We start from the raw sequence: 12078 nt of genomic DNA on the forward strand, positions 1-12078 counted from the left end.
TGCGACTTCAGACCGCCGGTTCGCCGTTATGCAGGCCGCGGTGAAGGGCAGACGCCGTTCATGCAAGCCCTCGATGCGGCAGCTGCACCGCGGAAACCGGGGAGGGTCGACGCTGAGCCCGCAGGACGGCTGGGTGGTGGAACGCAGGCTGGACGGTGCCTGCAATGGGCTTGGAAGTGCCTGCGTGCGGTGGAGCGCAGTCGGACAGTTGTCTCCTCCCAGGCCCCGGAGGTACCTGAGAGTAGAGGGTCGAGGGTCGAGGGTCGAGTCGACACCTAAGGTACTGTAATGCCTGCAAGTGGCTTGCCAAGAGCTTCGATGCGACCTCCCTACGAGTAGAGCAGCGCCCGTTGCTGCACAGCGCTCGCGGGACCGCTTCGACTGCGAACGCCCTGGTAAACACAGAGCTACGGCTGATGGTACCAGCCTTTCCCGGTGTTGCGCGCCTTAGTTGCGTGAGTCGAAGTCGGATTGCGCGCCGCTGTGTGCTTGATCACCGTGACCACGCCTCGAAACCCAACCCGGCTCTACGAGTCGCGCATCTCGACTTGCTGCCCGTATTGGTCCCTTGGATGTGGATGTCTGGTTCGTCCCTTCTCTGGCGCAGCTTGTGTGCGTTGAGCTATCGATTCACTGCGCACTTGAGTCGCGGCTGGGTGAAGCGACGGGGGTTATCCGGGATGCAGGAGATGTGAAGAATGCCTGGCGTGGTTCTGGCGTGGTTCTGGCGTGGATCTGGCACTTGCAGAAACAATACAAAAGCCCAGTCTGGAGAAAGCGGATGGCCAATTGAGCGGGGCTGAGCGCGATTAGGCCGTCTACGCCGCTGTCGAGTTGTGGAAGTAGCAGCGGAGGGGTATCTAGGTTATTTGAGCGTACATGTCGGGAACAAGGGGAGAAGCTCCTGCGGCGTCTGCACGATGATGTGCTCAACCCGACCCGTTTCAGCGCTTCGGAGGGCTTAAGAGGAACCCTCTTTTGGCGACTCGGCTGCCCAATGTATCACGAGAAGCGTACGGAGTAGTGAAGAAGCAATCAGTATCAGATGTCGCCGAGGGCTGCATCAGACCCCAGGATTCAGGGCTCAGGGCTCAGGGCTCACGCGAGTGACGGAAATCGCCGGACTCGTAAACTACCGGACTTACTACTCACTCCCAAATCACTGAAATCTATTAGATTCACCACGTCTCTAAAGACCTTTACTCTAGCCACCTTACCTCCAGGTATAGCTTGCACATGTTTATGTGGCAGTATACCATGAAGGATTGCGCCTATTCATGACCTCCCTAAGCTGACTGAAGATCTATCTGTTTTTCGGAGTCCGGCAATTTCTGTCACGCAGGTGGGGCTCAGGGGTTGCTCAGGGATCGGCGCCTCGGGCTCGTGCTTCGAAACGCCTCAAGAACGGTCCGCCGTTGTCGTGAAACCTGGCCAAACGTAAATCTGACTTCCGCCACCATTCCGACTCTCGGCTATGATTGTGGTGTCGGCCATGATTCGAAGCTGTGTTGTAGGTGACAGTAATTTTTGACTGCTTTGTTGGGATCCTCATGGGGATGCTTAGGTGAAGTGTTTGCGCAATCGTCAAGGGAAAGGTTACTTTCAATTCATCAGTACCTAGCCGGAATGCTTCAAAGGGCTAAGATCCAGGGCTAAAATCCCTGGCCTTTTGGCATCTTCTTCAATAGAGACTGGCCCGTGGACAAGAAGCTACATTGAGTCCGTACCGATCTTCCTTTGCTCCTACCCGTAGCCAGTTCTCATACCCGTTAACACCAGTAAATGCAGAGCATGGATGAAGCGCCCGCACTCCCGGTTTGAGACCTCACAGAAAGAGAACCTTACCGCTTCCTATCCCGTACCTTCTCTTCCATCCTCCTCAGCAAGCCTTTCAGCCCTACACCTTTCTCACAGTTGCTCTCAAGGTACTCCTCCATCCTCTCCCTCACGCTCCTCATGCCCTTCAGCACCGGCAGCTTCCTCCCTTCCTCACCCTCAAGATGCATCAACGGATTCAACAGCAAATCCATGACCCCCTCCCAAATCTCCGTCTGCCAGTACCTCTTAAAACTCTCCCTAATCCTATACGTCTTAGTCGCACCCGCGCCCAACGCCGCGCCCCGCTCGGCCACTGTGTCGATATACTTCCCGAAGAGGAGATTATGCACGATCCCCGCAAGGCCATGATAGTCGACCTGGAACGTCCACGGCCGCATCTCGCGCATCTCGGCACAGTCCGCCTCGCTGGTCTTCCAGTCGGCGATGAACTGGACGTCGGGCCTGAAGACCTTCACGTCGATGCCGCGGCCGAAGTCGATTAACGTGATGCCCTTGGCAGCCCACCCATTCGTGCCATCACGGGCATATTGTGAGGACCAGGAACCGTCCTCGTCGAGCCGCACGAGCACGTTGTCGGCCTTGAGATCGCCGTGGATGAGGCCTTTGGCATGCAGCGCTTCTGTGGCGCGGAACAGCTCGATGGTGAAGAACATTGCCATGAGCTCATCCATGATGCCGCCGCCGCTCACATCCGCCTTGGCGATGTTGACTAAGTTGAGCAGAGTCCCCTGATCGCGGTACTCCTCAACCAGATAGCACTCGTCCTGGAAAAGGCGCATCTCATATGCCTGGATGATAGAGTCCGCAGATCTTGAGACACCGAGCCGTCGGTTCGCTTGCCGGATGATGTAGAACTCCCACGCCGACGGTGGGTCTTCCATCTTAATGGCTTCCAGCCTGTTTCGCCGCACGCCGAACGAGCCCCTGCCCATCTGGGCTGGCCTATTTTCGTCCTCGTCATCAGCGTCGTGGGCGGGATCGCTCTCGGCGAGGTAGACGGGTGCGAAAGCGCCTTTGCCTAGCTCGCGCTTGATGGTGTAGCGCCGCTCTCCGGTGCTGAAATTGAGCGTAGGCGGCATTGATAGGTTGGTAGCGGTCTTGTCGGCGGTATTCTTGCCGATTTTCGAGACCGCCTTCGTGAATCTGCGAAGCTCGGCGCTTCGGCCATATGCGCGGTGTCTGTCTTCGTAGTAGCCGTCATAGCTCGCGAGTGGGGGTTGAATCTGGCTCAGGATTATCTGCCGGATTTCCTCGTCCACGGGATTGCATTGGACGTCTTTGATGATCGGGCCTTTCTGCGTCGCCTCCTTGGGCGCGCTCCCAGCTTGCGGTTTCGATGCTCTGGAGACTCCCAGAGGTATTTTTCGCTGCGAGGCTTTTGAAAGCACTGGCTGAGAGATCTTCGCGTCTTGTAACCTAGACGCTTCTTCCAGGACATCCTGGAAAGGGCTGCTCCAAGCTTCGCCATCTAACTCTGGGATTGTAGGTGTTTTGGTACCATTCTTCCTGCATGGTGTTTTGGAGATGAAGTAGTCTTTCTCTGCAAGTGCCGTCGCAGCTCCCATGGAAGACTCCGTCTTCTCGACGATGGGCGTCATGAAAGGAAGTCTGTTGTTAGCCATGATGGCTGGATCCCGATACGGCCGGGTAGGTACGTCGTAATGCTCCGGTGGCAATGGCACATATTGGGTGGGTAGTTGCGCTGATTGGGCGTCGGGGGATATTGGTGTGACAAGTTCCTCTTGTTCTGGTGGAGAGTCTTCTTGCTCGTCCCGGTAGATCTCCCAAGATGTCTCTTGCGTTTGCCCTGCCGTCTGATCTTCAGCGGTATGCGCTTGTTCCTCCTCAGGCATATGCTTGCTGGCGGTGAATTCAGACCACTGGGTCCCGCTCTCCGTTACAGCTTCATCGTCCCCGACCGTGCTCTTCATCTCTGTAAAATCGCCCGCCTCAGTCTCTTCTCCATAATCGCTAGTCGCGCCAGATATCCTTCCAGTCCCGGTGCTTTCTCCTCCACTGGTGTAGTCGCCGTCGTCGCTCTCTGCAGCGCTCTCGACGTCCTCTTTCTCTTGGGAAGAGCTCAAGGGCTGGCTGAAGATACCGTAGATCTCTTCCATGGCTTCTTTTGTGTGAAACGTCATGGTTGGCTCAGCAGACTTCTTGCGTCGCAGCTTGCGTCCGGTTGGAGAGGCAAGGTTCGTTTGCACTTTGATTGTGTTAGCATGCTGCTTTCACTTGCTGATCCATACACCCACCTGTTTGCGTCTCGCCGCGGACTTCCATGACCCGGATCTTCCTGGTACGGTTCGCTCGTTCCTCTCTTCGCCTCTGCTTTGCCAGTTTGGCTTTCTCGACGTCCTCCTGCGATGGAGGCGCGTTCTCATCGTTCTCGTCATTCAGCGCAAGCTTCTGCAGCTCTTGAGATAGGACGGCAGCAGCTCCCTTCGAACGGACTTTTTCTTCCCGCTTGACCCTCTCCACAGCTTCGGCCTGCTCTAACGCTTGCTGCTCCCGTTCCTCCTCTTCTCGGCGCATGGCTGCCCAGTCATGCTGAAGCCATCCTCTATGCCTCGCGCGCAGCTCCTCAAAGCAGAACTCCGCAGCCGAGGGGTCGCTGGGGTCTGGATAGACCATCTCCAGATTGACAAATACATGCTCAGTCCTACCAGTTTTAGGGTTCACGCTCTGCAGTTCCGCTCTCAGCGGATGCGGTCGCAGTGGTTCACAACTCGTGTCATTCTGGGCCGTCTAGAGTACAGAAAAGAAGCTTAGCTACACCTGTACGCATCGCAATCAGAAACAAGAGGGCAACTCATCATCTTGCGGGATCTGAACTCACCTCATCCTTGAAGACCATCATCTTCTCCATCCCTGCATTCCGCTTCTGGCCCTTGATCGTCTCCCCAGCCCACGGCTTCGGCGCTATTGTGTTTTCCTTCTTCCGCTCGGCAAGACTCTGTATGCTCTCCCACCCCTTCGCCGAACCGCTCGACCCAGGCTTATCGACCTCGTCGCCGTCCGCGAAGACCGCCAACTTCGGCTTTCCTGCCTTTGTGGCCCCACCACCAGCCGCCGCTCTGGCACGATCCCGTGCCTGCGGATCCACGGCCTCCCCTACCGTGGAGCCAAAGGGATTAACCTTGAGCGCCAACGCCGGCCTTAGGGGCTCTAGTGCAGGGCTCCTGTGCGCCTCGCCGGCCCCTCCTGCTGCCAGCGCGGCCTCATACCTCCGCTGGAATTCTCCGAACTTTCGACTTAGTCGCTCTCCGGGCCGAGCCTCTTTCTGGAGTCCCATCTCGTACACTTCTTCTGCTTGCGTCCATCGGCCTTGGCCTTCGAGCCATGCGGCGAACTCTTCGTAATATAGCGCCAGCGCCTCGCCAATGCGGTGCCGCGCCAGAAACGCGAAGGTCTCGCGCGGCGCGTCGGAGAAGAGGCGGATGTAGTGCAGCCATATCTTGAGATAGCGCGGGTCGTTCGCATAGACGGGGTCAGGTAGGAAGTGCTTGGTGGCGCGCTCGAGCAGCGGAAGAAGCCCCGAGGCCGGTGTCGCAGAAGCTGAGGGGTACGCGTCAAGCGTCCAGCGGATGTAGCGGTCGTAGATGTCGAGGGGGTCGTCGGAGTCGGTGATGTGGAGGAGCTCGGTCTCGTAATCGGCGCGGATGCTGGAATTGGGGTCTTCGGTATGCGAGGGGGATGCGAGTGGTGCTGCCGAAGAGGGGCCGCGTGGGGAGAGGATGGAGGCGAGCGCTTTTGCGGAACGGCCGCTGGGGAGGACTTTGATGTTCTCTTTGGAGGACTCGATCAGGTCGAACGATATCAGGTCTTCCGTAGGTGCTGCCATGGCGGGCAGGTGGCTCGCATTAGTGGACAATTAGTGGACAAGCGGCGGTGATTCTTTTCGAGACAGTGCTTTAATCCTGATTGTCTGTCCTGACTATCTGTAGCTCTTTCCCGTAATGGCGGTGCCGGTATGCTGCTGTGGTTAGTTGGTGCTGAAGTCGTAGCTGAAGCTTTGTGCGAAGGGCGGCGAGAGAGAGAAATCAACAGACAACACTGGCGCACGGGGCCGCGTTGCTAGGAAGGGCTCCCGCGTCACTGCCGCAGCGAGATCTTGAGGCTACAAGGCTCCAAGGCTACAAGGCTGCAACGACTTCACCACCGCGCATGTGCCGCTTTGAGTCCGACTTTGGACCACACACGCTATCACGACGTTTATGAAGTTTAATGAAAGAACTCTTAGATGAGAACCACTCCCGCTCCCCACTTCCTCCCCTACTAGGCTTCCGTGCCTTCCCATAATCATCACAGATCCAGTGCCTTCAGCAAGCGAACTCATAGACCCACTGAGAGCTTCACCAGCGATACCCACGCTCCCGGCATTCGTCAAGCTGTCTCTCACCTCTCACTCGAAAACCTGCCACCCACAGTTCTCTGTCTCCACCCCTCGCAAACCGTCCACATGGCTGACGTCGCCTCCGCTCTGCTCTCTTTCCCACCAGATGCTCAGGCCCTTAGCTCGCTTCAGCATGTCGAATATGACCGCCAGATCCGCTCATATATCAACGTTCTACAAAGCATACCGCTAGCCACACTGGCGAAAGCCGCCGGGATACAGAATGATTTGCTGGAGGTAGGCGTAAGCAATTCGTCTTGTTGGCTTCGCTGACCTCGCCTGCAGCTCCTCGACCCGTCGATAAATTCCCTCGCATACATCTATGTCCTAACCGCCCAGATCCATGCGAGCTCCGTGAAGAGCACGAAGATCCCTGACGCGCACCGGCCAGACGGGCCGTTCTGGTTGAAGCTCAGCGATTTCCTTGTCACCTGCGATCCGATCCAGATGCGCTATGCTGGTGAGCTTTGGAGGCGGCTGCTGGAGTACATCGAGCGCATCACCCGGTTTTTCAGAGCGGTGGGCAGGCCCGATCATGCCTTCTCCCCGCCTACAAACCTGCCTGACATCACTACAGCCATTGGCCGGCATCCCTCTCATCTGCGCGGCCTTGCTCCGCCTCGATCCCATGACCGGCACCCTCACCTCGAACCACTTGAACTACATACGCCTCTGCCTCGAAGCCCGAATGTACCGTCACGCCCTCCCCATCCTAGACAACCCCATAAGCGGCTTTCCTACTGCACCCGTATCTGGTGCCACGAATGCAGTGCCGTGTGCAGATCACTCCGTCAGCAGTGCATGGATAACTTCCCGCTCCGGTCACTCGGACAAGATCGAGATCAGCCACGTGCAAGAGTACTTCCTGCTGGGCGCGATGATATACCTAGGACTAGAGAAATATCCTCAGGCGAGGCTCTTCCTGGAACACGTCCTCACCTCCCCTGCGCAGGGCGTGGCTAGCGGAATGATGGTGGAGGCCTACCGGAAGTGGCTGCTGGTGGGCTGCCTGATCGAAGGCAAGGTAAGCGTTCCGCAATGCGGGCAGGCATGGGCCCAGAGCGCTGACGATGTGGCAGACGCCCGAGTCTCCCCGGACGGTTAATAGCTCTGCGCTTAAAGTCCTAAGATCCACATCCAAGCCCTACGAGACGGTAGTCGAAATCTTCCAGAACAGGGACATGCCCCGCCTACAGGCCGACGTCGACGCCGGCGCCGAACTATGGCGAAACGTAAGTGTCCCCTCTGTCTTTTCCAGCGCGGCCCTGATCTCCTTCTTCTTTCACCGCACCTAACTCGCCACCTCCAGGACGGCAACCTCGGCCTCATCCGCACCCTCCTCCGCGCCCTCCCGCGCTTCTACATCCTCAACCTCTCCAAAACCTACGCCGCGATCCCGCTCCCCTCCGTCGCGCGGCTACTCAATCTCACCCCCTCCGACGCACACGCGTACATCGAATCCCTGATCGCCTCGGGCCACCTCAACGGCCGCATAGACTACCCCATCGCCCCCGACGCACCGGCCGTGCTGCGCTTCTTCGACGCCGGCGCCCCCGACGGCCCGCTCGCCCGGAACGAAAGCCAGCAGCTCGCGGCGCTGGTGGCGCAGATGGCGCGCACGAACGAGTTGGCTGAGATGGTCAAGGCGGCGGATCTGAGGCTGCGGCTTACGCGGGAGTATGTGGAGTACAACCGGCGGAGGAAGGGGAAGAAAGGCGGGGTTGGCGGGGGCGGGGATGTGGGCGGTGACGCCGAGATGGCGGATCCGGGGCTCGCGGACGTGGATGTTGGGGATATTGGGGATGAGGATTTGATGGGGGATCTGCATTGAAGGGCCCCTCTGCAGCGGTACGGAAGTCGTACCCTTAGAGAAGGCAGCCGCTCAGGTCTATGCGGGGCTGGCGCGCATTATAGTAGAAGAGTCGATGGACGAGGGTACTGAACAGAAGCCTGATGCCATGATGGAGCAACGACGATGCATGAAGGAATGCACGGATTATAGGGGAGATTATTGCAGCCGTGGCATAGCACATAGCACTAGCGCGTCGGGCGCAGGTAAAGGTCTGGCTTCTGGCGGCATAGTCGGCGCTAAAGCGAATCGTCTGGTGTTAGGTCGCCTTCTCACGGGCGGTGGGGCGCGTCTGGTAGCTACATACCAAACCTCTACTTCTAATTAGCGTCTGGATGTTCATACCCGCAGGTATCCTTCGGGGGTTCTACCGCACGGAACTGTCTTCAGCGATCGCATAACTGGCTAAGGCAGTAAATCTGAGAACCACACACATCTGACGTCCAGGCCTGCTGTCAACAATACCTGTTCTATGCGAGCATGATGTCACCTGATGTTTAAGGGCCGACGGAGATTATCATTATGGACGGAGCTCTGAATGCCTCCTCTCTCTTGTATTTGTGCCCCTAAATACACCCCCAAATCGAGTCTCCGGAAGAGACAACCGCCCGCACCTCGATGCCCGCACACACACCGTTGAGCCTATCTCACTTGTCAGAGCTAGCGCAAGATCTCTCAAATACCCCTCAAGCCAAGAAGCTCTCATCCATCCAGCTTCAAAGCGTGTCCTTGAAGTAGTGTCCCAACGCCCTCGCTCCTGGGTTCAACCTCCCTTCCTCGGCGCCATTGGCGTCGCAACACCCGGCCTTCCTTGGCTCTGTCCCTGGTTCTGCGCGGCTTGCTTCCTCGCCGCGTGCCCCTGCAGCGTCTTCTTCACCATGACCAGCGTCTGCTGGCTCACAGCGTCCTTGGGCGCCCTGCACGCCTCGGGGGTATACGGCTTGTCGATCATGACGGCGTCGTTGACGATGATGGTGCTGTCGTTCCAGCGGGCGGGATACCTGCTCGTCAGTTCTTCGTTAGCCTCCTGCTTAAAAGCAAACACGGCAAGACGCCGCGGCTGTGGATAGCGGGCGGTGTGAAAGGGAAGGAGTGGGGTGCCCCACATCTTCGCAAGCGCATCAAATATCTCCTGCGCCTCCCTCCCCACGCCCCTGCCCCGCATCGCCTCCTTCTCCTTCAGCTTCCCCACCGCGGCCGCCTCCCGCTGCCGAAGCGCCTCGACGTCAACCCGGTGGATCCCCAGCGCCGCACCCTCGAACCCGCCGGTTCCGAGGCCGGAGCTGTTCGTCGGCGGCAGCGAGAGCAGCTGGAAGGACTGGATGTGCGAGACGGGCACGATGTGGTAGTCTGCTGGCTGGTTCGAGAGCGCCGAGGACGGGTTCGGCGGCGCGGGGGTGGTGTTCAGCGCGATTAGGTTGGTGAGGGTGCAGGCGGTGAAGAGGGTGCCTTCGAGGGTGTGGGAGGGGAGGGTGGTGGTGACTCTGATGCTGTAGACACCGGGCTAGTTGGCTGGGAGCCCCATGCTCATGTTTAAGCGAACATTGACGGGATCGAGAGAAGCGGAGGAGCTGCGTGAGACGTGATCTTGACTTACCGCGCGCCCACAGCCTTGCTCAGCGCCGCATCGAGCTCATTCATGGCCTGCCCGCCCGTCTTCGGCGTGACGCTCTTTCCGGCCGTGACGTTGCGCTTTACATCTGCCATTGCAGACTGCCCGTGGACTCTAACGGCGCAGTAATCCGAGTAGTCTCTCCCTCGTCAACGCGCAGATGCTTCCTCAGTCCAGTCGCCGAGAAAGCATGCACGTGAAAAGGACGCAAAAGAGTGACGAGAAGGGAAGCGCGCGGCAGAGCGGAGTCAGGTGAAAGCAAAAGAAAGGACAAGGGAAAGAAGAAAGAGGTGAGCGGTGCGCTCGACTGCTCCAGGTATTGCAGTTGAATTCGGGTGATGATGCAGGGCAGACGGGGAAGTTTGGGTGCATCTGGGCTGGCCCTGGGGCTGAGGATCCGCCCGTCCACCAGCCCGTCCACCAGCCCGCTTCGGGCTTCGTTCGGATCGACTGGCACGCGAGTGACAGAAATCGCCAGACTCCAAAATAGATAGGTCTTCAGTCAGTTAAGGAAAGGTCACGAATAGAAGCAACTCCTTATAGTATACCACCTTAAGAGTGTGTTCAGGCTACAACTAGAGGTGGAATGGCTAGAGTAAATGTCTTTAGGAACGTGGTAAGCCTAATAGATTTTAGGGATTTAGGAGTGGATTGGAAGTCCAGCGATTAGCGTGTCTAGGCGAGTTCTATCACTCGTGTGCGGCCTTATAACTCACTCCTAAATCACCGAAGTCTATTAGATTTACTATATCTCTAAAGATCTTTACTCTAGCTATCCTACCTCTAGATATAGCTTATATATGTTTATATAGCAGCATATTATAAAGAATCACGCCTATTCATGACCTCCGTAAGCTGACTGAAGACCTATCTGTTTTCCCGAGTCCGGCAATTTCTGTCACTCAGGTGACTGGCTGTCCGCTAGCGCGTCCGCCGGGAGCAACATCAACATTTCAACCTTCATCTACTGCACTACCTTACCACCACATATCTTATCGGCCTAGTTACCGAGCAAGTAGTGTTCCGACTATTAGCACCCGTCCAGCTCAGTCGGTCGGGCAATGAGATTTGTACTCCGCGCCTCCACTTGGTATTGCCTGGAAGCCTCTTGCTTCCCAGAAGCTCCTATCAAGGCCCCTTGCAGGATACTCCAAGGGATCTTGAAATAGAGAGCTAGGTAGTGTCGTGGGTAAGGGATTTGAGTATAGACTCAGGTGAGCAGGTTGTGCGCGTCCGCGGAGGTGAGATATTAAGGTAGGACTATCAAGGCGGCGATAGGATCACAGTAATAGGTCATATAAGGCTAAACAATATATAGAACGAGTGTGGTAATACTTAATACTATAATATAACTAGTGCTAACTACCTTAGTTATCTAACTAATTAATTAATCCTTAAATCTTAGCACACGCACCCTATACTAGCTTCTATATAATAAACCTCCTACACTACTATATACCTCTCTTACCTAGCAGCTATTCTATAGCTACTCTAATCCTCTAAATAGTGTTGTAAATAAATGCTAAGATTACTAAAGAATTAGAACCTTAAATCCTACTATTATATCTTACTACTAGTAAGTCCTCTTACTAATAGCGCTATAGTTTACTACACACCTATTCTAATATATTCACCTCCTCTATAGCCTTATAGATAGCTTCTTAATCCGCCTTCTTAAGCTTCTATATAGTAGTAGCTACTAACTCCTTCTCTAAAGCTATTAGAGAAGGTGAAATCTAACCTTTAGACTCTTTAATTATACCTATAGCACTATTCTTAGGCTAGTTAATACTAATAAAAGCACTATTCTTAGATTCTTTAATATTACTAGAACTACCCTTAATAGATCTTTTAATACCACTAGAAACGCCCTCTATAGGTCCGCTAGTATTACTAAAGATGCTTTATATAAGCTTCTTAATAGGTCTAGAAGTACTCTCTTAATTCTCGCCTAAGTGTTACGACCTCATAGGACAGGACCGGCGCCGCCGGCATGAGGCCGAACAATGGCTAGCACAGGCTAGCCACCACGTGACTGCTAGCCACTACTAGTAGGAGGAACCACGTGATTAGGGATAGATAGTAAGGCTAGTAGAGGATAGCAGTGCTAGCACAGCTAGCCACAGCTAGCCACGGATGGCACCAGGCAGTATATAGGAGACACCGTTCTCATTCATTAGAACGGTGTGCTCAACTCAAATAAGAATCTAGCATTCTTTATAACTTAATCTAATCTCACTACGTGATATTAATCCTCACCTTATAAACCATATCTTAGCACTATTCCCTATCTCCTTAATTAGGACCCCAACCATTATAGTAACCTTTATTATCTTGTGATAGCACCTCGTTACACTTTAAGCACCGCCTTTATAGAACACC

The 12078-nt window shown here is 55.6% G+C and overlaps 3 protein-coding genes across 3 annotated transcripts; 1 reads left to right on the plus strand and 2 right to left on the minus strand.

The window, feature by feature from the left end:
* Positions 1 to 1841: 1841 nt before the first annotated feature.
* On the minus strand, positions 1842 to 5683 carry W97_03147 (BUB protein kinase; the record flags this gene model as incomplete). The annotated part of the gene is made up of 3 exons (XM_007781046.1): positions 1842 to 4045; positions 4095 to 4535; positions 4675 to 5683. The coding sequence occupies 3 exons, from the start codon at positions 5681 to 5683 to the stop codon at positions 1842 to 1844; spliced, it is 3654 nt and encodes a 1217-aa protein (XP_007779236.1).
* A 618-nt stretch (positions 5684 to 6301) lies between these two features.
* Positions 6302 to 8066, plus strand: W97_03148 (uncharacterized protein; the record flags this gene model as incomplete). The annotated part of the gene is made up of 5 exons (XM_007781047.1): positions 6302 to 6472; positions 6521 to 6754; positions 6813 to 7259; positions 7315 to 7467; positions 7545 to 8066. 5 exons carry the CDS (start codon positions 6302 to 6304, stop codon positions 8064 to 8066), a joined length of 1527 nt encoding a protein of 508 aa, XP_007779237.1.
* A 781-nt stretch (positions 8067 to 8847) lies between these two features.
* W97_03149 (uncharacterized protein) lies at positions 8848 to 9791 on the minus strand (the record flags this gene model as incomplete). The annotated part of the gene is made up of 2 exons (XM_007781048.1): positions 8848 to 9574; positions 9682 to 9791. The coding sequence occupies 2 exons, from the start codon at positions 9789 to 9791 to the stop codon at positions 8848 to 8850; spliced, it is 837 nt and encodes a 278-aa protein (XP_007779238.1).
* Positions 9792 to 12078: the final 2287 nt, after the last annotated feature.

This window comes from Coniosporium apollinis (genome assembly GCF_000281105.1).
Source record: "Coniosporium apollinis CBS 100218 chromosome Unknown supercont1.12, whole genome shotgun sequence".
NCBI classification, from domain to species: Eukaryota; Fungi; Ascomycota; class Dothideomycetes; genus Coniosporium; species Coniosporium apollinis.